The sequence below is a fragment of the Nomascus leucogenys genome, chromosome 3 (assembly GCF_006542625.1).
Source record: "Nomascus leucogenys isolate Asia chromosome 3, Asia_NLE_v1, whole genome shotgun sequence".
NCBI classification, from domain to species: domain Eukaryota; kingdom Metazoa; phylum Chordata; class Mammalia; order Primates; family Hylobatidae; genus Nomascus; species Nomascus leucogenys.
Window position 1 is genome coordinate 56,588,675 of NC_044383.1, and position 24,945 is coordinate 56,613,619.

At 44.0% G+C, this 24,945-nt stretch overlaps 1 protein-coding gene across 1 annotated transcript; it reads left to right on the forward strand.

The window, feature by feature from the left end:
• On the forward strand, nt 1–24,691 carry CGAS (cyclic GMP-AMP synthase). The gene is made up of 5 exons (XM_012502825.2): nt 1–651; nt 6,986–7,205; nt 12,269–12,508; nt 21,483–21,585; nt 24,245–24,691. The coding sequence occupies exons 1-5, from the start codon at nt 16–18 to the stop codon at nt 24,588–24,590; spliced, it is 1,545 nt and encodes a 514-aa protein (XP_012358279.2). The 5' UTR covers nt 1–15; the 3' UTR covers nt 24,591–24,691.
• The last annotated feature ends 254 nt before the right edge of the window (nt 24,692–24,945 follow it).

Sequence of the window (24,945 nt, forward strand, 5' to 3'; positions counted from 1 at the left end):
TGGCACGGAAAGGCCATGCGGAGAGATTCCGAGGCCGGAGCCACTGCCTCCGAGGCTTCCGCGCGGAGTGCCAGGGGCGCCCCGACGGATCCCAACGAGTCTCCGGCTGCCCCCGAGGCCGCCCTGCCTAAGGCGGGAAAGTTCGGCCCCGCCAGGAAGTCGGGATCCCGGCAGAAAAAGAGCGCCCCGGACACCCAGGAGAGGCCGCCCGTCCGCGCAACTGGGGCTCGCGCCAAAAAGGCCCCTCAGCGCGCCCAGGACGCGCAGCCCTCTGACGCCACCAGCGCCCCTGGGGCAGAGGGGCTGGAGCCTCCTGCGGCTCGGGAGCCGGCTCTTTCCAGGGCTGGTTCTCGCCACCAGAGAGGCGCGCGCTGCTCTCCGAAGCCAAGACCCCCGCCCGGGCCCGGGGACGTGCCCAGCCCCGGCCTGCCGGTCTCGGACCCCATTCTCGTACAGGGAGATGCGGCGCCTGGGGCCAGGAAGCTCCGGGCGGTTTTGGAGAAGTTGAAGCTCAGCCGCCAGGAAATCTCCGAGGCGGCGGAGGTGGTGAACGGGGTTGTGGACCACCTGCTGCGCAGACTGCAGAAGTGCGACTCCGAGTTCAGAGGCGTCGGGCTGCTGCGCACCGGGAGCTACTATGAGCACGTGAAGGTGAGCTGCTTGGCGCCCTCCCGCCGAGCCCCGCTGCTCGGCCTTCCGCAATTCGCAGTCCCTACCTTCCCCGGGTCGCGCCCCTCACTTCCCTTCGGAAGTAACTTAGGCTTTTGCATGTTTTTCGGTAGCCTATTCTAAGTAAAACGACAAACCGTTCGTTTATTCATCTACACATCCAACGATCAGACAACCAACCGGTACTGATTGCTGGCTAATTTCAAGACACTGCTCCCGGGGGAATTCAAATGTATGGGTTCATTCATGCAAGCCGACATGTATCGAGTTTCCGTAACAGGGCAGTGTTTGATGGTGTGGACCTGAGGTCCCAAGTCAGATATTGACTTGGATAATTTGAAGTGATCTGTTAAAAATTCCACGTAGACTTTTTCCTATGAGGAAGACCTCTTACTCCATAGAAAAAAGATCTTCAGTTTCTCTTTCTCGCATCTTCCCGCCCCCTCTGCTGCTATCCCGTCTGTCCCCAGTTTCTTTTTTTTCTTTTTTTTTTTTTTTTTTTCTTTTCTTTTTTTTGAGGCGGAGTCTCGCTGCGTCTCCCAGGCTGGAGTGCAGTGGCGCGATCTCGGCTCACTGCAAGCTCCGCCTCCCGGGTTCACGCCATTCTCCTGCCTCAGCCTCCCGAGTAGCTGGGACTACAGGCGCCCGCCACCATGCCCGGCTAATCGGCTAATTTTTTTTGTATTTTTAGTAGAGACGGGGTTTCACCGTGTTAGCCAGGATGGTCTCGATCTCCTGACCTCGTGATTCGCCCGTCTCGGCCCCCCAAAGTGCTGGGATTACAGGCGTGAGCCACCGCGCCCGGCCGTCTGTCTCCAATTTCTTACACAGAAATCATGGGAAGCTTACAGTATAATGTTAAACAAACAAATAAGAATATTCCCTACAGATACTAAAAAGCTTTCTAGATACACATTCAGTATAATTGCTTCGATGTGTGTATTACACAGCTCCATTTGCTTGTGGGTGATTGAGTCATTAATCATTCCTGTGTAAATTGAAAGTTTAGAAGCAGGTTCCTGACTGGAGCGTGTTTCCTGTCCAGCAACAGATTTCTTTCTTTTTCTTTTTTTTTTCTTTTCTTTTTTTTTTTTTTTTTGAGAGGGAGTTTCGCTCTTGTTACCCAGGCTGGAGTGCAATGGCGCGATCTCGGCTCACCGCAACCTCCGCCTCCCAGGTTCAAGCGATTCTCCTGTCTCAGCCTCCTGAGTAGATGGGATTACAGGCATGAGCCTCCACCCCGGCTAATTTGGTGTTTTTAGTAGAGACGGGCTTTCTCCATGTTGGTCAGGCTGGTCTCGAACTCCCGACCTCATGTGATCTGCCAGCCTCAGCCTCCTCCCACAGTGCTGGGATTACAGGTGTGAGCCACCGCGCCTGGCTTCTTTTCTTTTCTCTCTCTTCTCTTCTCTTCTCTTCTGTCTCTTTGTCTCTCTCTTTTCCTCCCTCCCTCCCTCTCTTCCTCTCTCTCTCTCTTTATTTCGTTCTTTCTTTCTTTTCTTCCTTTTTCATTTTTTGATGGAGTTTCACTCTTGTTGCCCAGGCTGTAGTGCAGTGGTGCCATCTAGGTTTCACTGCAACCTCCGGCTTCCGGGTTCAAGCGATTCTCCTGCTTCAGCCTCCCAAGTAGCAGGGATTACAGGCGCCTGCCACCACTCCCGGCTAATTTATGTATTTTTAGTAAGGACAGGGTTTCACCATGTTGGCCAGGCTGGTCTCGAACTCTGACCTCAGATGATCCACCCACCTCGGCCTCCCCAAGTGCTGGGATTACAGGCTTGAGCCACCACACCCAGCCCAGACTGTGTCTTGAGCGTGATTCGTTTTAATTAACTAATTTACTTTTCAGCATCAGATATGTCTCTGATTGAGCATGATTCTTATTACGTAAGTATCAATTCAGTTCAATTACTGTATATGGCGGGTCCAAAGGAAAAAGAAAGTTACTAGTTAGAATTAGAGAACAAGACATTCAGAAGACAGTCTCCATTCAAAACCACTTTGTGTGTGTGTGTGTGTGTGTGTGTGTGTGTGTGTGTGTGTGTGTGTGTGTGTGTTTTGAGACAGAGTCTCGCTCTGTCACCCAGGCTGGAGTGCAGTGGCACAATCTCGGCTCACTGCAAGCTCTGCCTACTGGGTTCACGCCATTCTCCTGCCTCAGCCTCCCGAGTAGCTGGGACTACAGGCGCCTGCCACCATGCCCAGCTAATTTTTGTATTTTTAGTAGAGACGGGGTTTTACCGTGTTAGCCAGGCTGGTCTCTATCTCCTGACCTCGTGATCTTCCCACCTCGGCCTCCCAAAGTGCTGGGATTACAGGCGTGAGCCACCATGCCCGGCCCAGAATCACTTTGTTTTTAAAAATTATGCCAATGAGAAGAAATCCAGTGAAATTTGTTTTATCTAAAACTTTTTCTTTTTTTCTTTTTCTTTTTTTTTTGAGGTGGAGTCTTGCTCTGTCACCCAGGGTGGAGTGCAGTGATGTGATCTTGGCTCACTGTAACCTCCGGCTCCCGGATTCAAGTGAGTCTCCTTGCCTCAGCCTCCGGAGTAACTGGGATTATAGGCGGGCGTCACCTCGCCTGGCTAATTTTGTATTTTCAGTAGAGATAAGGTTTCAGCATGTTGGCCAGGCTGGTCTCGAACTCCTAACCTCAAGTGATCCACCTGCATCAGCCTTTCAAAGTGCTGGGATTACCGGCGTGAGCCACCGCACCCAGCCTAAAACTTTTTCTGTTACTGATTATGAGCTATATGTGGGCCAGGTACAGTGGACTCATGCCTGTGATCCTAGCACCATGGGAGGCTGAGGCAGGAGGAACTTGAGGCCAGGAGTTTGTGTCCAGCCTGGGCAACATAATGAGACCCCAGCTCTACCAAAAATAAGTTAAAAATTAGCTCGATGTGGTGGCACACACATGTAGTCCCAGCTACCTGGGACTACAGATTCTAGGTAAAAAAAAATCTTGAAAATATGTGGGAAGTTTCTTGAGAAATTCCCTATAGAATTGTCAGTCCGTATGTTCTTTTCATTCTAAGTGTTAATGTACTTTACTATTTATATAGTTTGGACTCAGTGAAAAGGTTACATAGAAATCAATTAATTGTAGTCTTTTGTTTGTTTTTTTTTTTGTTTTGTTTTGTTTTGAGATAGAGTTTCACTCTTGTCGCCTGGGCTGGAGTGCAATGGCGTGGGTGGCCTCAGCTCACTGCAACCTCTGCCTCCCAGGTTCAAGTGATTCTCCTGCCTCAGCCTCCCGAGTAGCTGGGATTACAGGCATGCACCACCATGCCTGGCTAATTTTTTGTATTTTTAGTAGAGATGGGGTTTCTCCATGTTGGTAAGGCTGGTCTCAAACTCCTGACCTCAGGTGAACAACCCGTCTCAGCCTCCCAAAGTACTGGGATTACAGGCGTGAGCCACCGCGCCTGGCCAGTGGCTTTAAGTAATGGTATATTAACTGATAAAGAAAAGGAACAAACTACAGCAACATGAACAGTGAAAATGAATTACATAAATAATGTTGAACAACAACGAAAAGAATGTAAAGGAATACATACAGCTGATGCAGCAAGACAAGGAAAATAAAGGCATAAGATGGGAAAAAGAGTGATGAAATCGTTATGTGTAGATGACTTGATTGGCTTCATATATAAACTGTTGGAAATAATTAGTAAACTAGCAAAATTGCTGGTTGCAAGTCAATAAACAAAAATAAAAATATTTCAATATACTAACAAGATTAAAAACAAAATGAAAATACCATTTAGAATATCATCAAAAATATCAAAGCTAGGTCCATTGGTGCATTCTGATAGTCCCAGCTATTTGGGAGGCCAAGGTGGGAGAATCACATCAAGCCAGGAGTTTGAGGCTGCAGTGCACTATGATCTACCTGTGAGTAGCCACTGTACTCCAGCCTAGAGACCCCATCTCTAAAAAATAAAAATCGAAAACTTTGGCCAGGCATGGTGGTTCACGCCTGTAATCCCAGCACTTTGGGAGGTAGAGGCAGGCAGATCACTTGAGGTCAGGAGTTTGAGACCAGCCTGGTCAACATGGCAAAAACCTGTCTCTACTAAAAATACAAAAATTAGCTGGGCGTGTTGGCATGCGCCTGTATTCCCAGCTACTTGGGAGGCTGAGGCAGGAGAATTGCTTGAGCCCAGGAAGCAGAGGTTGCAGTGAGCCAAGATTGCTCCATTGCACTCCAGCCTCGGTGACAAGAGTGAAACTCTGTCTCAAAAAAAAAAAACAAACAAACTGAAAACTTGAAAAACAATTTAAAAATCAAGTATTTAGGAATAAATATCACTAAAGATATTCAAAACTTAAAAACATAACTGGGTAAGTTTGAAGAGGAAGTAATTGACAACTATGTCGTGTTCATTTTTCCTCAAATTGATCTAGATTTAATGCAATCTCAGTTGAAATATCATCAGTTTTTTTAATTAAATGGACAAACTGATTAAAATATTTATTCATTTATTTTTTGAGACAGAGTCTCGCACTGTCGCCCAGTCTGGAGTGCAGTGGTGTGATCTCAGCTCACTTTAAGCTCCACCTCCTGAGTTCACGCCATTCTCCTGCCTCAGCCTCCCGAGTAGCTGGGGCTACAGGCACCCGCCACTACGCCTGGCTAATTTTTTGTATTTTTAGTAGAGACGGGGTTTCACCGTGTTAGCCGGGATGGTCTCGATCTCCTGATCTCGTGATCCGCCCACCTTGGCCTCCCAAAGTGCTGGGATTGATTACAGGAGTGAGCCACTGCACCTGGCCCAAAAGATTTATTTATTTATTTTTATTTTTATTTTGAAACAGAGTTTCACACTTTTGCCCAGGCTGGAGTGAAGTGACTTGATCTTGGCTCACTGCAACCTCATCCCCCGGTTTCAAGCGATTCTCTTGCCTCAGCCTCCCAAGTAGCTGGGATTATAGGTGCCCGCCACCATACCCGGTTAATATTTGTATTTTTAGTAGAGACGGGGTTTCACCACTTTGGCCAGGCTGGTCTCGAACTCCTAACCTCAGGTAATCTGCCCACCTCGGCCTCCCAAAGTGCTGGGATTACAGGTGTGAGCCACCCCGCCCAGCTTGATTAAAAGATTTATATGGAAGTGCAGTGGACCTAGAATAGGCAAGGAAATTGTAAGGGAAAAAATGTTCGAAGATTTACTCTACCAAAGAGCAAGACTTACCATAAAGCTAGTCTAATTAAGCAGGTGTTATTGATGCAGTGATAGAAAAATAGGCCAATTGAATAGAAAGAATCCTGCACGTATAATTCAATATAGTACACAAAATATGCAGCAATGTAATTCAGTGGGAGAAAGGATGATTTTTTTTTGAGACGGGGTCTCGTTCTGTCACCCAGGCTGGAGTGCAATGGTGCGATCTCAGCTCACTGCAACCTCCGCCTCTCGGGTTCAAGCAATTCTCCTGCCTCAGCCTCCTGAGTAGCTGGAACTACAGGTGCATGCCACCACACCCAGCTAATTTTCATATTTTTAATAGAGACGAGGTTTCACCATGTTGGCCAGGATGGTCTCGATCTCTTGACCTTGTGATTCGCCTGCCTCGGCCTCCCAAAGTGCTGAGATTACAAGCGTGAGCCACCGCGCCTGGCTGAAAGGACAATTTTTTTTTTCAATGAATAATGCTGGGTCAATTGGATATCTATGTAGGAAAAACATGAACCTTGATTCCCTACCACATATCATACACAAAAATTTTTTTTTTGAGATGGAGTCTTGCTCTGTTGCCCAGGCTGGAGTGCAGTGACACTATCTTGGCTCACTGCAACATCTGCCTCCCAGGTTCAAGCAATTCTCCTGCTTCAGCCTCCTGAGTAGCTGGGATTACAGGCGCATGCCACTACGCTCGGCTAATTTTTGTATTTTTAGTAGAGATGGGGTTTCACCATGTTGGACCAGGCTGGTCTTGAACACCTGACCTCAGGTGAATCGCCCACCTTGGCCTCCCAAAGTGCTGGGATTACAGGCGTGAGCCACTGCACCTGGCCCCACAAAATTTACTTATAGGTGTGAGCCACTGCACTTGGCCTAAAATCATTCTTAGTTATAAAAATAATGCTAGGTCATGGTAAAAAAATTGAGTGTAGAACCTACAAAATGAAACTGGTAATACTCTTCCGCCTCCTGCCAGCTCCACTAGTCCCACTCCCAGAGGGTATATATAGACCTTATGAATCTTGCTTTTTAAAGTAAAGTTTTAAGTGGAAATTTTTTAAAAAGTTCTAATCACTTGGAAAATATTCATAAGCAAATATTTCAGTGCTATTTTTACTGTTTCTTAGATTTCTGCACCTAATGAATTTGACGTCATGTTTAAACTGGAAGTCCCCAGAATTCAACTAGAAGAATATTCCAACACTGGTGCATATTACTTTGTGAAATTTAAAAGAAATCCGAAAGAAAATCCTCTGAGTCAGTTTTTAGAAGGTGAAATATTATCAGCTTCTAAGATGCTGTCAAAATTTAGGAAAATCATTAAGGAAGAAATTAACAACATTAAAGGTAAGATATTTGCCTTTTGATTCTTAAAGGTTTAATTATACCTAGTAATTGCCAATGTACACTCCCCTTCTCATGTTTCTTGACCTCTCTGCAGTAAGAAAAAGTGCAGTAGAGAGGTCAAGAAACATCAGTAGAGGAGTGTACACTGGCAATTACTTATAATTACAAGATTATAAAGTACAGAAGGGTAGAGGTCTTCATCTATTTGTTCACTAATGAATCCTAAATAACTAGAACACCTACACATTAGATAATCAATGAATATTGATTAAAGTAAGTGATTGATTAAATTAGATTAAATAATCAATGAATATTGATTAAATTGATGGATAAATGAATCTACACTCTCTGCCTAGGTATTTCATCCATTCCCAATGCCACCTATGTGACGATGACTCCCAAATGTTTACTTGCAGCCCAAATGTATCCTTTGCACTCCAAACCTATATCCAGCTACATACTTAACCCATCCACTTTGATATTGATGTACCACAGGAATCTATAACCAAACATATCCAAAGCCAATAAACATAACTGAATTCATATACCAAACTATGTTTTGCTTCAGTCCTTCACATCTCAGAAAATGGCACAATCAATCCACCCAGATGCACCATCCAGAAACCTGGGAACTATCTTAATTTAATCCTCTCTCTTACCCCCTACGCTTAATCCAGATGCAAGTGCTGCTACAGCTTGGACCTGTCTGCTGCTTCAATCCCAGCGCCCTACTCCCACCCAATCTAAGCTGCCACCATCTTTTACCTGAACTATTACATCATTTTCCTTTCTAATCTTCCTGTTTGCCTTCTTACAGTATCTGTCCTTAGAAGCCAGAGTAAATGTTTAAAAATACAAAGTCAGTCATTACTCTGTGATGAAAACCTGGCTTCTCAATGATCAGATAATAAAATCTGGTGCCGGGCACGGTGGCTCATACCTGTAATTCCAGCACTTTGGGAGGCTGAGGTGGGTGGATCACCTGAGGTCGGGAGTTTGAGACCAGCCTGGCCAACATGGAGAAACTCCATCTCTACTAAAAATACAAAAATTAGCCGGGTGTGGTGATGCATGTCTGTAATCCCAGCTACTTAGGAGGCTGAGGCAGGAGAATTGCTTGAACCTGGGAGGCAGAGGTTGTAGTAAGCCGAGATCGGGCCATTGCACTCCAGCCTGAGTGACAAGAGCGAAACTCCATCTCAAAATAAAAATAAAATAAAATCTGGCCAGGCGCAGTGGATCACACCTGTAATCCCAGCACTTTGGGAAGCTGAGGTAGGTGTATCATAAGGTCAGGAGTTCAAGACCAGCCTGGCTAAGATGGTGAAACCCCATCTATACTAAAAATACAAAAATTAGCCAGGCGTGGTGGCAGGTGCCTGTAATCCCAGCTACTTGGGAGGCTGAGGCAGGAGAATCGCTTGAACCCGGGAGGTGGAGGTTGCAGTGAGCTGAGATCATGCCACTGCACTCCAGCCTGGGCAACACAGCAAGACTCCGTCTCAAAAATAAAATAAAATCTAAACTCCTTTTCAGGGTCTACAAGTCAGTACAGAATCTGGTCCCTGGTTGCCTCTTCAGCTTCATTTCATGTCACTTCATCTTTTCCGCAAGAGCCTCTTTTTGTTCCTAGATCTTTCCAAGCTCTTTTTTTCTGCCTCAGGGCTTGGCTCCACCACCCCATTCCACCCTAATTGCTATCACTTTTCCCAGTTTATTCCCTTCAGAGCACTCACTGCAATTTGTGTTGTATGTTATTACACTATTAGATTACGAGCTTTATCTTGCAAGCACAGACATACAATTAATAACAAATGGAAAAAATGGAAAAAATCTTGCAAGCACAGATGTACAATTAATAAATGGAAAAAATGATTATCTTGTATACTAGAAAGTAGTAAGTGCTGTTGTGAAGAAGTATAGCAAAGTGAGAGGGATCAGGAATGTGGGAGATGGAGGTGGGGGGGACGTTGCAATGTTAAGTAGAGTGGTAAGAAGAGAATTCCATTAGAATTTGGGAAGAGCTGGGCATGGTGGCTCACGCCTGTAATCCCAGCACTTTGGGAGGCCGAGGCAGGTGGATCACGAGGTCAGGAGTTCAAGACCAGCCTGGCCAAGATGGTGAGACCCCGTCTCGACTAAAAATACAAAAAATTAGCTGGGTGTGGTGGTGGGTGCCTGTAATCCCAGCTACTTGGGAGGCTGAGGCAGAGAATTGCTTGAACTCAGGAGGTGGATGTTGCAGTGAGCCGAGACCGTGCCACTGCACTCCAGCCTGGGCGACAGAGTGAGATCCTGTCTCAAAAAAAAAAAAAAAAAAAAAGTTTGGGAAGAAGAGAATGAGCAAAAGGAGACTATGAGTGTTTTGTAGAAGGAGCGGTCAGTGTTTGGAATGCTACTGACATACAGAAATCCAATGGATTTGTTCTTTGGTCTTGTGGGGTTGACAAGAGAAATGTCAGTGGGGTGATGGACACGGAGTGAAAAGGCAGGGTTGTAGTGGAGATAACATGTGTAGGTCACTCTAGAAAGTTCTGTCTGGGCTGACTGTGGTGTCTCAGCACTTTGGGAGGCCAAGGCAGAAGGATCGCTTGAGCCCAGGAGTTCAAGACCAGCCTGAGCAACAAAGTGAGAGTCCATCTCTAAAAAAAATATTTTAGGCTGGGCATGGTGGCTCATGCCAGTAATTCCAGCACTTTGGGAGGCCGAGGTGGGCGGATCACAAGGTCAGGAGTTCAAGACCAGCCTGGCCAAGATGATGAAACCCCGTCTCTACTAAAAATACAAAAATTAGCCAGGTGTGGTGGCACACGCCTGTAATCCGAGCTACTCAGAAGTTGAGGCGAGAGAATTGCTTGAGCCTGGGAGACAGAGGTTGCAGTGAACTGAGATTGCGCCACTGCACTCCAGCCTGGGCAACAGAGCAAGACTGTCTCAGACAAAAAAAAAAGAAAAAAGAAAAAAAATTTGTTTTAATTAGCCAGGAGTGGTGGCATGTGCCTGTGGTCCCAGCTCCATACGATGCTGAGGCAAGAGGATTGCTGGAACCTAGGAGGTTGAGGCTGCAGTGAGCCATGTTCACGCTACTGCACTCCAGCCTGGGTGACAGAACGGGACCCTGTCTCAAAAAAAAAAAAAAAAAAGTTTGGGCTGGAAGGAAGCAGAAAGATGGGTGGGTATGGAGAGGAGGAAGATGTGGGGTGGAAGGAGAGGTATACCCTGTAACCCTTTGTATGAATTTCAGAATAATCTAGCAGGGAGGGAGAGATGGCTGATGTAGGAGAGGAAATAGTTGAAGAGCATGGTACTTGAGAAGTTGAGAAGGAAGGGATCCACAGACTATGGGCAGAGGTGGCCTTTGAAAGGTAGATGGAGGGCCAGGCACAGTGGCTCACACCTGTAACCCCAGCACTTTGGGAGGCCGAGGCGGGCAGATCATTTGAGCTCAAGAGTTCAAGACCAGCCTGGCCAACATGGTGAAACCCCATCTCTACTAAAAATACAAAAATTAGCCAGGTGTGGTGGTGCATGCCTGTAATCCCAGCTACTCAGGAGGTTGAGGCAGAAGAATCACTTGAAGCTGGGAGGTGGAGTTTGCGGTGAGCCGATATCACACCACTGCACTCCATCCAGCCTGGGCTACAGAGCGAGACTTTGTCTCAAAAAAAGTAAGGTAGATGGACACTTACTTCCTCAGTGGTAACAGGAGAGGTGGCCAGGTTTGGGTAACAGGTGGCCAGGTTTGCAGATTTTTCTAGCATTTTATCCTTTGTGCTCTACTTCCTCACTGTGGAAGTCTTATCTGAGAGTAGCAGTCTTTACTGCTTATAAACCCCCAACTCCCAAAGCCATCTAAATTTCTGACCATAGCCACCCACCCAGCAGCCATCTCCACTTGAGTGTCCCACAGGTATCTAGAGCTCATTGTATCTCATGAAGTTCAGCTTGGCCTAATCTTTCTTCTTCCTGCTTATTCTCTTTTGGGGAATGGAACCAACATCAGCCATTTCCTAGGCCGAGATCCTGGGATGGCATCCCAAGGCTCCTACTTTCCTCCTCACATCGTAGACTCAACTCATGACCAGTTATGTTGATTTGAACTTCTCTAGTTGCTCTCATTTCTTCCCCGTGTCTTGATGCTCACTGCCTCTGTGCTGCCATGGCACCCAGCCTCTGTGCCGGGCTGTTGCTGTGGTCTTTTTGCTGCCTGTCTCTTCCCTCTTGCCCATCTGGCCTCTTTTCTAGGCTTCCCTCCATTCTGCCATCTATAATTTGTAATGAAAATTTAACCAGGCGTGGTGGCACATGCCTGTAATCCCAGCTACTCAGGAAGCTGAGGCAGGAGGATCGCTTGAACCCAGGAGGCAGAAGTTGCGGTGAGCCGAGATTGTGCCACTACACTCCAGCCTGCGCAACAAGACAAGAGTGAAACTCTGTCTCAAAAAAAAAAAAAAAAAGAAAAAGAAGAAAAGAAAATTTAATCACAACACTCTTAAACCTCAAAGTCTACAGAGACCCCTTCATCATATATGCCCCACAGCATCTTGACAATGCCTCCCAATGGGAGATATCAGTAATTATTGTGTGGTTTTTTTTTTTCCTTTTTTGAGACAGAGTCTTAATCTGTTGCCCAGGCTGGAGTGCAGTGGTGTGATCTTGGCTCACTGCAACCTTCACCTCCTGGGTTCAAGCGATTCTCATGCCTCAGCCTCCTGAGTAGCTGGGATTACAGGCATTCGCCACCACGCCTGGCTAATTTTTGTATTTTTAGTAGAGATGGGGTTCCACCTTGTTGGCCAGGCTGGTCTCGAACTCCTGACCTCAAGTGATCCGCCTGTCTTGGCCTCCCAAAGTGCTGCGATTACAGGCATGAGCCATCACGCCCAGCCAATATTGGTTCAGTAAAACACTTTGCCTTTTAGAGCCAGTTTCTGTTTTACCACTGATGTTTACTTTATACTTAGTATGCCAGAGATCTTCAATTATAGTTACATTATTTCCCTTGTATTTCCAGAGAATATTGGATTAATAAATACTTTCTTTTCTTTTATATGTTCAACCAGATACAGATGTCATCATGAAGAGGAAAAGAGGAGGGAGCCCTGCTGTAACACTTCTTATTAGTGAAAAAATATCTGTGGATATAACCCTGGCTTTGGAATCAAACAGTAATAGCTGGCCTGCTAGCACCCAAGAAGGCCTGCCCATTAAAGACTGGCTTTCAGGAAAAGTTAGGAGGCAACTAAGACTAAAGCCATTTTACCTTGTACCCAAGCATGCAAAGGAAGGAAATGGTTTCCAAGGTATTTTAAATATTAAAGTTAACTTAAAGATGTAAAAGAGTTGTTAATGTTATATGTTCAGGCAGTATAAGATCAACAGCCAACCAATGCTGTTGTCATTTCAAGAGCCATCAGGCAAAATAGGTTATAAGATGGGAGTCTGGTGACAGAATTGAAAAGGGCAAAATTGTAGTATTAATATCAAATACTCAGCTTTAAAATGTCTAGCAATCCATATTTGATTTTTATCTTTTTTTTTTTTCTTTCGGTAAAGAAAAGCAGTATTGGCCTTGGAGTCAGACTGCCCTGGTTCTGAATCCTGAGGCTCCTACTAGTTGTGTGAATTTGAGCTAGTTATGATGCTTTCTAAACCCATTTGCTCATCTGTACACTGTGTTAACCAAAACTACTTGAAAAATTCTGGAAAGATAAAATGTGCATGCAGTTCTGTGGCCAATTCTGTTCATGCCAGTTATATGTTATTACATATTAATATTATCATTAGAGTCTAGACTGTCATTCTCAGCCCTGGTTCCCTCTTTGCTTCATCTTCCCATTCCACTGCTCCTATGCAGCGTGTCTCAGCCTCACAAATCAGGATGGGTTTTCAGGCTGTGCTCTTAGGTAAAATTCAACTTCCAAGAACCAGACTGAGTTGGTCTACAGCTAAAACTTTATAATGGTGATATTTTTGAAGGTAGAAGGAAGTAACTTTTTTTTTCTTTCTTTCTTTTTTTTTTTTTTTTCTGAGACCAAGTTTTGCCCTTGTTGCCCAGGCTGAAGTGCAGTGGCACAATCTCAGCTTGCTGCAACCTCCGCCTCCCGGGTTAAAGCGATTCTCCTGCCCCATCCTCCCGAGTAGCTGGGACTACAGGTGCGTGCCACCACGCAAGGCTAATTTTTGTATTTTTAGTAGAGACAGGGTTTCACTATGTTGGCCGGGATGGTCTCCATCTCTTGACCTCGTGATCCACCCGCCTCAGCCTCCCGAAGTGCTGGGATTACAGGCGTGAGCCACTGCGCCTGGCCATGGTTAGGGAGTTCTTTGCATTCTTCCATTAAAATGAAAGAAAGTGAAGGCTGGTGCTGGATGCTTAGCTTCACCTCTGCTTTCTGTTATCCTTGGCTGTTCTGCATCTCCCATCATTCCAGATTATGTATAATTAGACAAAACTCTGCTTCTGTGTACGTGTGTGAGTGTATGTGAACAGAGGGACTTAACAGTGAAAATACTTGTACTAGATTGGAGACACTTATAACACCTGCTGTATCTTTTCTTTCTCTAAACGTTCTACTAGAAATTCCCTGGTCTCACAAGCTATATTTTTAAAAATATTATGTTTTTGTTTTATTTATTTTTATTTGTTTATTTTTGAGACAGAGTCTCGCTGTGTTGCCCAGGCTGGAGTGCAGTGGTGCAATCTTGGCTCACTGCAACCTCCACCTCCTGGGTTCAAACGATTCTCCCACTTCAGCATCTCGAGTAGCTGGGACTACAGGTGTGTGCCACCATGCCCAGCTAATTTTTTGTATTTTTAGTAGAGACTGAGTTTCACCATATTGGCCAGGCTGATCTCAAACTCCCAACTTCAGGTGATCCACCATCTCCATCTCCCAAAGATTACAGGCATGAGCCACCGTGCCTGGCCTTGTTTTTATTGATTTTTGATTAAAAATTTTAAATTTTAAAAATCGACCTGTTTCAAAATAATATCAGTTTTATTACCAAGGATATAATTTATTTAAAAAACAGTTTATGATTTACTTGCAGTTTTTTTGTTCTTAAGATAAAAGGACAGTCAAAATATGAGGTTTTTAACCCACTCAAAAAAATGTTCAGCCAGGCACAGTGGCCCGTGCCTATAGTCTCAGCTACCCAGGAAGTTGAGGCGGGAGGATTGCTTGAGCCCAGGGATTCAGGGCTGTAGTGAGCTATGATCATGCCACTGCACTCCATCCTGGGTAACATAGCAAGACGTCCTCTATATCCCGCCTGCCAAAAAAAAAATATCTCTGGACAGTTTAACTCAACATAGGTAAATTAACTTGTTTCACTATGTTATCTGTTTTTAGATACTGGTTTTTAAATTTTGATTTGTTTCATAAATTTTTTTTTTTTTTTTTTTTTTTTTGAGACAGAGTCTTGCTTTGTCGCCCAGGCTGGAGTGCAGTGGCGCAATCTCGGCTCACTGCAAGCTCCGCCTCCCGGGTTCATGCCATTCTCCTGCCTCAGCCTCTCCGAGTAGCTGGGACTACAGGTGCCTGCCACCACGCCCGGCTACTTTTTTGTATTTTTAGTAGAGACGGGGTTTCACCGTGGTCTCGATCTCCTGACCTCGTGATCCGCCCGCCTCGACCTCCCAAAGTGCTGGGATTACAAGCGTGAGCCACTGCGCCCGGCCTGTTTCATAAATTTATAAAGCATATACGTGGTTCCAAAGTCAAAGCTATGGAAAAAGGTACAGTTAGAGAAACATCTTCTGTTCATGTCCTCTCCACACTCTTCTCTCCTTCCCTGATTAGAAACCTTTTTGTTTTTAGTTTACCCTTCCATGTTTAATTTTTTATTTTATTTATTTATTTATTTTTGAGACAGAGTCTCACTCTGTTGCCCAGGCTGGAGTGCAGTGGGGCGATCTTGGCTCACTGCAGCCTTCGCCTCCCAGGTTCAAGTGATTCTCCTGCCTCAGCCTCCCGGAGTAGATGGGATTACAGGTGTGTGCCACCACACCTGGCTAATTTTTGTGTTTTTAGTAGAGATGAGGTTTCACGATGCTGGCCAGGCTGGTCTTGAACTCCCGACCTCAGGTGGTCTACCCACCTTGGCCTCCCAAAGTATTGGGATTACAGGCGTGAGCCACCGCTCCTGGCCTTCCATGTTTTAAAAGTGTAAGTAAATATATTCTCTCTCTCACTCATGTAATGGCTCAAACCTATAATCCCAGTACTTTGAGAGGCTGAAGCGGGTGGATCATTTGAGCTCAGGAGTTCAAGACCAGCATGGGCAACATGGTGAAAGCCTGTCTCTACTAAAAATACAAAAATTAGCCAGTCGTGGTGGTGCATGCCTGTAGTCCCAACTATTCAAGAGGCTGATGTCGGGGGATCACTTGAGCGCTGGAGGTTGAGGCTGCAGTGAGCCAAGATGGTGCCACTGCACTCCAGCCTGGGTGACAGAGTGAGACCCTGTCTCAAAAACAAAGAAAAAGGTGTGCCTTTTATTTTAAAAAGGGGACGGCATATAAATGTGTATACAGTATATAATATAAATTATATACAATGTTTTATATTATATGACATATTACATATAAATTATACATAATATATTACATGTAAATATTTATGTAAATATATTCATATAAATATTTATATTTAATATATATTTTTAAGATAAAGAAATCAGGTAAAAACTGAGGAAATCTGGATAAAGTATAGACTTTAGTTAACAATAATGTACCAATATTGGTTTATTGTACCAATGTATTTTATGAATATGGGATGTTAATAATAGGGAAATGGGGGTGCAGGCATGTGCTTATAGTCCTAGTTTCCTCAGCCTTCGGGAGGCTGAGGCAGGAGGATCATTGAGCCCAGGAGTTAGGGTTGTTCTTCTTGGAGCTGAACTCCTGGGTTCAAGTGATCCTCCCATCTCAGTCTCCCACCTCCCAAGTAGCTGAGACTACAGGTGCATGACACGGTAATCAGTGGACATGTTTTCAAGTGGGTTTAAAACTTGGTGTTTTGACTGTCCTTTTATCTTAAGGACAAAAAACTGCAAAAAAATTATAAGCTGTTTTTTATAAGTGTATTATTGGTAATAATACTGGTATTACTTTGAAAAAGGTAGATTAAACATATAAATATTAGATAATATACTAATTTATATACATATAAAATATATTTGTATGCCACCCCCTTTTTAAATAAAAGGTACACCTTTTTTTTTTTTTTTGAAGTAGACACAGGGTCTTGCTATGTTTCCCAGGCTGGTCTCAAACTCCTGGCCTCAAGCAGTCCTCCCACTTCGGCCTCCTAAAGTGCTGGGATTATAGGCATGAGCCATCATGGCCAGGCCATATGTTTTTCTTTTTAATTTTATTAATTTGGTTTATTTTTTAATTTTATAGAAGCCCTGCTCTCAGATATAACACTTTTTTTTCTTTTAATTTAACAAGATATTTTCGATCTCACTCCATACCTCTATATAGAGAGAACACCCATTCCTTTTTAAAGTCTATTTTTACAGCTGGTCAAAGAGTAAATCATTAATATTGCTAGGCATTTCCCGATCTCCATAGGCATCATTCCAATTTGCTTTTCCACAGCCATGTATCAGAGTTCCTGTTTCACTCTCAACCTCACTGACTTGTTAAACTTTTTGCCAATTGAAATTCTTGCCAGTAGTCCAAAAAGTGAGAAATGATATCTCAGTGTAGTTTATTTAAAAATAAACTTTTCATTTTAGCATAGTTTTATATTTACAGAAAAATTGTGAAGATAGTACAGAGAGTTCCCGTATAACCCCATACCCATTCCCCTGGGTTTTTTTGTGGAGGAGGTAGTAGGGCAGAGTTTCACTCTGTTGCCCATGCTGGTCTCAAACTGAGCTCAATGATCCTCCCGCCTCACCTTATCAAGTAACTGGGACTACAGACACATGCCACTGCAGCACCCCCATTTTCCTATTATTAATATCTCACATTAATACATTTAATAATTAATAAACCAATATTGATACATTATTGTTAGCTAAGGGCAATATCTGCTGGGCACAGTGGGTCTTGCCTGTAATCCCAGCACTTTGGGAGGCCGAGGTGGGCAGATCATCTGAAATCAAGAGTTTGAAACCACCCTGGCCAACATGGCAAAACCCCATCTCTACTAAAAAAATACAAAAATTAGCCAGGCGTGGTGGCATGTGCCTTAGTCCCAGCTATTCGGGAGGCTGAGGCAGGAGAATCACTTGAACTCAGTGGGTGCAGTTGCAGTGAGCTGAGATCATGCCACTGGACTCTAGTCTAGGTGACACAGCGAGACTCCATTTAGAAAAAAAAAAATTCTATACTTTATCCAGATTTCCTTAGTTTTTCTTAATGTCCTTTTACTGTTCCAAGATCCCATTTAGGATACCATATTGCATTTAGTTGTCATGTCTCCTTAAGCTACTCTTGACTGTGACAGTTTTTTGGTTTTAACAGTTTTGAGGCATACTAGTTAGGCATTTTGTAGAATGTCCTTTACTTGAGATTTGTTTATTATGTTTCTTATGATTAGATCAGAGTTATTGGTTTGGGGGAGGAAGGTCACAGAGGCAAAGTGCCATCCTTATCACATTTTATCAAGGGTACGTGCCACCTTTCTTTACAGTCATATACAGCTGAGCCTCAGGATTGGCTCCAGGGTACCCTGCAGACACCAAAGTCCACAGATGCTCAAATCCCTTACTTAAAATGATGTAATACAGTTGGCCCTCCGTGTCTGTGGGTTTCCATTCATGGTTGGTTGAATTCTCAGATGTGAACCCTCAGATACAGAGGGCCAACCGTATTGTGTAGCTATCCCTGAACTCTTTATTCTGTCCCATTAAAATCTTTGTCTGTCTTTGTACCATGTTGTTGTACATAATGTAGCTTTATAATTAGTCTCAATATCTTTTAGGGCAAGTTCTACCACTTTGTTTTTCTTCAAGGGTGTCTGAGAGAGTCTTGACCCTTTGCATTCTCGTATAAATTTTGAAATCAGCTTGTCAGATTCCACAAAATATTTTTTGGAATTTTGATTGACATAATGTTGAATCTATAGATAAATTTGGGGCCAGGACTGATGACTTATGCCTGTAATTCCAGCACTTCAGAAGGCTGAGGAAGGAGAGTTGTTTGAGGTGAGGAGTTCAAGACCATCTTGGACAACACTGTGTAAAAACTCTAGCCAGGCGTGGTGGCTCAGGCCTGTAATCCCAGCACCTTAGGAGGCCGAGGTGGGTGGATTACGAGGTCAAGAGATCGAGACCATCCTGGCCAACATGGTAAAACCCCATCTCTACTAAAAATACAAAATTTAGCTGGGCATGGTGGCACATGCCTGTAGTCCTAGCTACTTGGGAGGCTGAGGCAGGAGAATCACTTGAACCCGGGAGGCAGAGGTTGCAGTGAGCTGAGATCGCGCCATTGCACTCCAGCCTGGCGACAGAGAGAGACTCCGTCTCAAAAAAAATTTAAAAAAAAAAAACTCTCTATAAAAGTTTTTATAGAGAGTTGTGAGTCTTCATCTCTATAAAAACTTTTTAAAAAATTAGCCAGGCATGGTGGTGTGCACTTGTAGCTTGTAGTCTTAGTTATGCAAGAGAATCACTTAAGCTCAGGAGTTCGAGGTTACAGTGAGCTATGATCTTGCCACTGCACTCCAGCCTGGGCAACAGAACAAGACACTGTCTGTATTAAAAAAAAAATAAACATGGGAGAGAGTTGATATGTTAACAATATTGAGTCTCCCAATCCACTTATTTAGATTTCCTCTAATACTTCCCAGCTTCACTCATTAGCATTTTCTCTGCAGTGGTTTTGTATATCTTTTGTTAATTTATTCATAGGTAATTGATCTATTTTAAAACTATTTATTTATTTATTTATTTTGAGATGGAGTCTCGCTCTGTCACCCAGGCTGGAGTGTGGTGGTGCGATCTCGGCTCACTGCACCCTCCACCTCCTGGGTTCAAGCGATTCTCCTGCCTCAGCCTCCTGAGTAGCTGGGATTACAGGTGCCCACCACCGTGCCTGGCTAATTTTTGTATTTTTGGTAGAGATAGGGTTTCACCATGTTGTCCAGGCTGCTGTCAAACTCCTGACCTCAGGCGATCTGCTCACCTCGGCCTCCCAAAGTGCTGGGATGACAGGTGTGAGCCACTGCGCCTGGCCAAAACCTTTTATTATGAAAATTTTAAGCCAGTACCAAGGGAGACTGGGCCGGGATTGGTGGCTCATGCCTGTAATACCAGCATTTTCGGAGGCTGAGGTGGGTGGATCACTTAAGCCCAGGACTTCAAGCCTGAGCCACATGACAAAACCCTGTCTCTTCAAAAAATACAAAATAAATTAGCTGGGTGTGGTAATATGCATCTGTTGTCCCAGCTATTTAGGGGGCTGAGGTAAGATAATCACTTGAGCCTAGGATGTAGAGGCTTCTGTGAGCCGAGATCATGTCACTGCGCTCCAGCCTGGGTGACAAAGTGAAACCTTGTCTTAAAAAAATAATAAATGACTGGGAGCGGTGGCTCACACCTGTAATCCAAGCACTTTGGGAGGCCAAGGCGGGTGGGTCACCTGAGGTCAGGAGTGCGAGACCAGCCTGGCCAACATGGTGAAACTCCATCTCTACTAAAAATACAAAATTAGCCAGGCATGGTGGCGCATGCCTGTAATCCCAGCTACTGGGGAGGCTGAGACAGAAGAATCACTTGAACCTGGAAGACAGAGGTTGCAGTGAGCTGAGATGGCGTCACTGCACTCCAGCTTGGGCAACAGAGCGAGACTCAATCTCAAAAAATAAATAAATAAATAAAAATAAATGCATAAACAAATAATAATTTTCTTATATTGGCTAGGCACAGTGGCTCACAGCTGTAATTCCAGCACTTTGGGAGGTGGGAGGATTGCTGGAGCCCAGGAGTTTGAGATCAGCCTGGGCAAGGTGGAGAGACCCCATCTCCACAAAAAAAAAATCCAAAAATTAGCCAGCCACGGTGATGTATGCTTCTGGTCCCGCTATTGGAAAGGCTGACATGAGAAGATTGCTTGAGGCTGGGAAGTCGAGGTTTCAGTGAGCTGTGTTCACACACTCCAGCCTGGGTGATAGAGGGAGATCTTGTCTCAAAAAAAGAAAGAAAAAAGTAATAATTCCCTAATATCAAACACCTATTCAGTATTAAAATTTCCACTTGTCTTGTAAGTGTCATACTTTTTTTGTATGTTTGGATCAGCCTGTTTGGATCAGGATTCAAATAAGGTTCATACATTGTGACTGACCAATATGTCTGTTAAATGTCTGTTAAATTTCTTTTAACTCATAACTTCCTCTTTCATAACTTTTTTATTCCTTGAATAAAATTTACTCAATTTACTCATTGAAGAAACAGGTTATTTTTCCTGTAGAGTTTCCCAAAGAGAGGGTTTTGTAGAGTGCATTCTAGAAGTGTCGTTTAGCATGTTCTGCTTTCATCCATATTTCTTTTCGTTGTTGTTGTTGTTTTGTTTTTTTGAGAGGGAGTTTTGCTCTTGTTGCCCAGGCTGGAGTGCAATCACCCGATCTCAGCTCACTGCAACCTCCACCTCCCAGGTTTAAATGATTCTCTTGCCTTAGCCTCCAGAATAGCTGGGATTACAGGCTTGTGCCACCATGCCCGGCTAAATGTTTGTATTTTTAGTAGAAATGGGGTTTCACCATGTTGGTCTGGCTGGTCTCGAACTCCTGACCTCAGGTGATCCACCGCCTCAGCCTCCCAAAGTGCTGGGATTACAGGAGTGAGCCACTGCACCTGGCGTCATCCATATTTCATTAGCAGTTAGATCTAGAAGGTAATTGCTAGGTGTTTTTTTTGTTTGTTTTTTGTTTTTTTGTTTTTTGAGACTGAGTCTCACTCTGTCATCCAGGCTGGAGTGCAATGGCATGATCTTGGCCACTGCAACCTCTGCCTCCTGAATTCAAGCGATTCCCCTGCCTCAGCCTCCTGAGTGGCTGGGATTACAGGCATGTGCCACCATGCCAGGATAATTTTTTTTTGTATTTTTAGTAGAGATGGGGTTTCTCCATGTTGGTCAGGGTGGTCTCAAACTCCTGACCTCAGGTGATCCACCCTCCTTGGCCTCCCAAAGTGCTGGGATTACAGGCGTGAGCCCCCATGCCAGCCCCAGAATATTTTCATGAGGGAAACCACTTGAATATTGTTTAGATATGGATGCTTTGGGTAAAGTGCTTTTTTGTTTTTCTTTTTGAAATTCAGAAGAAACATGGCGGCTATCCTTCTCTCACATCGAAAAGGAAATTTTGAACAATCATGGAAAAACTAAAACGTGCTGTGAAAACAAAAATGTGAAATGTTGCAGGTAACAGCCTTATTTTGTTAAATGACAGATTATCTATGGTATGCTTAATTATTTGTTGACTCCACACCTCAGACCTGAAGAGCTGAGCTGGGTTGGGTCTGTGGGGCAGGGCAGGATTGGGTTGAGCTGGGGAGAATGTGAGTATGAAACCAGAGAAGCTAGATCCAAAGGGCCAAGGAAAGGGTGTTGTTAGAAGGCAAGGCCAGGGAATAGTAGTTCTGAACCCTGGATCAGATGAATGTGTCTTTGTATAGATGTATTAGTAGGACAGAGTGAGAGGGTATGAGAACTAGCCATAACAATTCGATGGGTCTTAGTATTCTGCTTGTTTAAAAGTAATGGATATTAATGCCATATAATTGGAGGAGGCCAAAGGGTCGATCTTATTAGATACTGGGCTTGCTTTGGGATAGTTGGGTTGTGTTGACGGCTAGGGATTGATTGGCCAAACTGAAAACAACACTAAGTGAGTAATTTTTTTTTTGAGACAGACTTTTACTCTGTCACCCAGACTGGAGTGCAGTGGCACAATCACGGCTCACCACAGCCTCGATCTCCTGGGCTCAAGCAATCATCCTACCTCAGACCCCCAAGTAGCTGAGAATACAGGTGTATGCCACCATGCTCGGCTAATTTTTAAAAAAATTTTGTAGAGGGCCTGTTGGCTCACACCTGTAATCCCAGCCTAGCAACATGGTGAGACCCTGCCTCCATAAAAAATTTAAAAATTAGCTAGGCATGGTGACTGGTGCCTGTGGTCCCAGCTTGGAAGGCTGAGGTAGGAGAATGGCTTGAGCCCAGAAAATCAAGGCTGCAGTGAGCCATGATCGTGCCACTGCACTGCAACCTGGGTGACATAGTGACACCCTGTCTCAAAAAAAATTTTTTTTTATTGGTAGAGATGGTGGTCTCCCTTTGTTGCCCAGGCAGGCTGGTCACCAACTCTTGGGTTCAAGTAATCTTCCCACCTTGGCCTCTCAAAGTCTTGGAAGTACAGGGATGAGACACTGCACCCCACCATTTTTTTTGTGATGGCATACACACCATAAAGAACTAAGATTGAAAAGGAATTGTTCATTTGAGTTTCTAAAGTTGGCCAGTATTGGCCAGGCATGGTGTCTCACGCCTGTAATCCCAGCACTTTGGGAGGCTGGGGCAGGTATCACCTGAGTTCAGGAATTCGAGACCAGCCTGGCCTACGTGGCAAAACCCTGTCTCTACTAAAAATACAAAAATTAGCTGGGCGCAGTGGTGCGTGCCTGTAATCCCCGCTGCTCAGGAGGCTGAGGCAAGAGAATCACCTGAACCCGGGAGACAGAGGTTGCAATAAGCTGAGATCACGCCACTGCACTCCAGCCTAGGCAACAGAGCGAGACTCCGTCTCAAAAAAGAAAAAAAGAAAAAAATATTGTTGGTAAGGCTAAATAGTTTCATAAATAGTACATTTTGTCAACTACTAAATAACAGATGAGATGGCAGATTATCTATGGTACTCTTAATAATGTAAATAATTCTGTGATACAATCAGTGGATTTTAAAAAAGAAAAAAATTATATTAAATTTGCAGTTCAATAAAGTAAAATAATTTTATAACAAAACAAGATTTTGGATCACTTGAGGGGGGTAAGGGGAGGGTCAGAGGTTGCAGTGAGCTGAGATTGTATCATTGCACCCCAGCCTGGGTGACAGAGACCCTGTCTCAAAAAAAAAAAAAATAGTATAAATATCTGTTAGCTTTATGCAGTTGAGGAAATTGATAGAATATATTTAAGCTAAGAATGGGAAAGAGAGGGAAAAAATGTGTTTTTGAAACTTCAAACCATATATTTTAAAACAAAATCAGATTTTAGTGTGACTGTTGTATTTATGTTATTTATTTTATTTTATTCTATTTTATTTTATTTTATTTTATTTTATTTTATTTTATTTTATTTTATTTTATTTTATTTTATTTAAAGATGGAGTCTCACTTGTTGCCCAGGCTGGAGTGCAGTGGCACGATCTTGGCTCACTGCAACCTCCGCCTCCTGGGTTCAAGTGATTCTCCTGCCTCAGCCTCCCGAGTAGCTGGGATTATAGGTGCACGCCACCACGCCTGGCTAATTTTTGTATTTTTAGTAGAGATGGGGTTTCAGCATACTGGCCAGGCTGATCTCGAACTCTTAACCTCGTGATCCACCTGGCTAGGCCTCCCAAAGTGCTGGGATTACAGGCATGAGCCACCGCGCCCTACTTTTTTGTTTTTGTTTTTGTTTTCGTTTTGTGAGGGAGTTTCGTTCTTGTTGCCCAGGCTGGAGCGCAATGATGCGATCTTGGCTCACTGCAACCTCCGCCTCCTGGCTTCAAGCGTTTCTCGTGCTTCTCAGCCTCCAAAGTAGCTGGGATTACAGGCGTGCACCACCACGCCCAGCTAATTTTGTGTTTTTAGTAGAGACGGGGTTTCACCATATTAGTCAGGCTGGTCTCAAACTCCTGATCTTAGGTGATCCCCCCACCTCAGCCTCCCAAAGTGCTGGGATTACAGGTGTGTGTCACCACGCCCGGCCTATATTTATGTTATTATATATCTTTATTGTTTATGTTTTTGCTATGAGATGCCTAAAATCCTTTGTTGAATGTAAATAAGTAAAAATAAGTATTTTCCTTTTTTATTCAACAGGAAAGATTGTTTAAAACTAATGAAATACCTTTTAGAACAGCTGAAAGAAAGGTTTAAAGACAAAAAACATCTGGATAAATTCTCTTCTTATCATGTGAAAACTGCCTTCTTCCATGTATGTACCGAGAACCCTCAAGACAGTCAGTGGGACCCCAAAAACCTGGGCTTCTGCTTTGATAAATGCGTGATATACTTTCTTAAGTGCCTCAGGACAGAACAACTTGGGAATTATTTTATTCCTGGATTCAATCTATTCTCTAGCAACTTAATTGACAAAAGAAGTAAAGAATTTCTGTCAAAGCAAATTGAATATGAAAGAAACAATGAGTATCCAGTTTTTGGTTAATTTTGACATTGTATTTTTAGAAAGATCTAAGAACTAGAGTCACCCTAAATCCTGGAGAATACAAGAAAAATTTAAAAAGAGGCCAGGCGCTGTGGCTCACACCTGTAATCCCGGCACTTTGGAGGCCGAGGCAGGCGGATCACTTGAGGTCAGGAGTTTGAGACCAGCCTGACCAACATGGTGAAACTCCATCTCTGCATGTCTGTAATCCCAGCTACTCCGGAGGCTTAGACATGAGAATCACTTGAACCCGGGAGGTGGAGGTTGCAGTGAGTCAAGATGGCACCACTGCACTCCATCCTGGGTGACAGAGCAAGACTCCCTCTCAAAAAATAAATAAATAAATAAGAAAAAA

Bases quoted from the DNA above. Each gene is read 5' to 3' on its own strand.
- CGAS (XM_012502825.2), top strand. From the start codon at position 16: ATGCGGAGAGATTCCGAGGCCGGAGCCACTGCCTCCGAGGCTTCCGCG. The intron at 12,509-21,482 runs GTATTTTAAATA...TTTGAAATTCAG, and splicing joins GGAAGGAAATGGTTTCCAAG to AAGAAACATGGCGGCTATCC. The intron at 21,586-24,244 runs GTAACAGCCTTA...TTTATTCAACAG, and splicing joins AAAAATGTGAAATGTTGCAG to GAAAGATTGTTTAAAACTAA.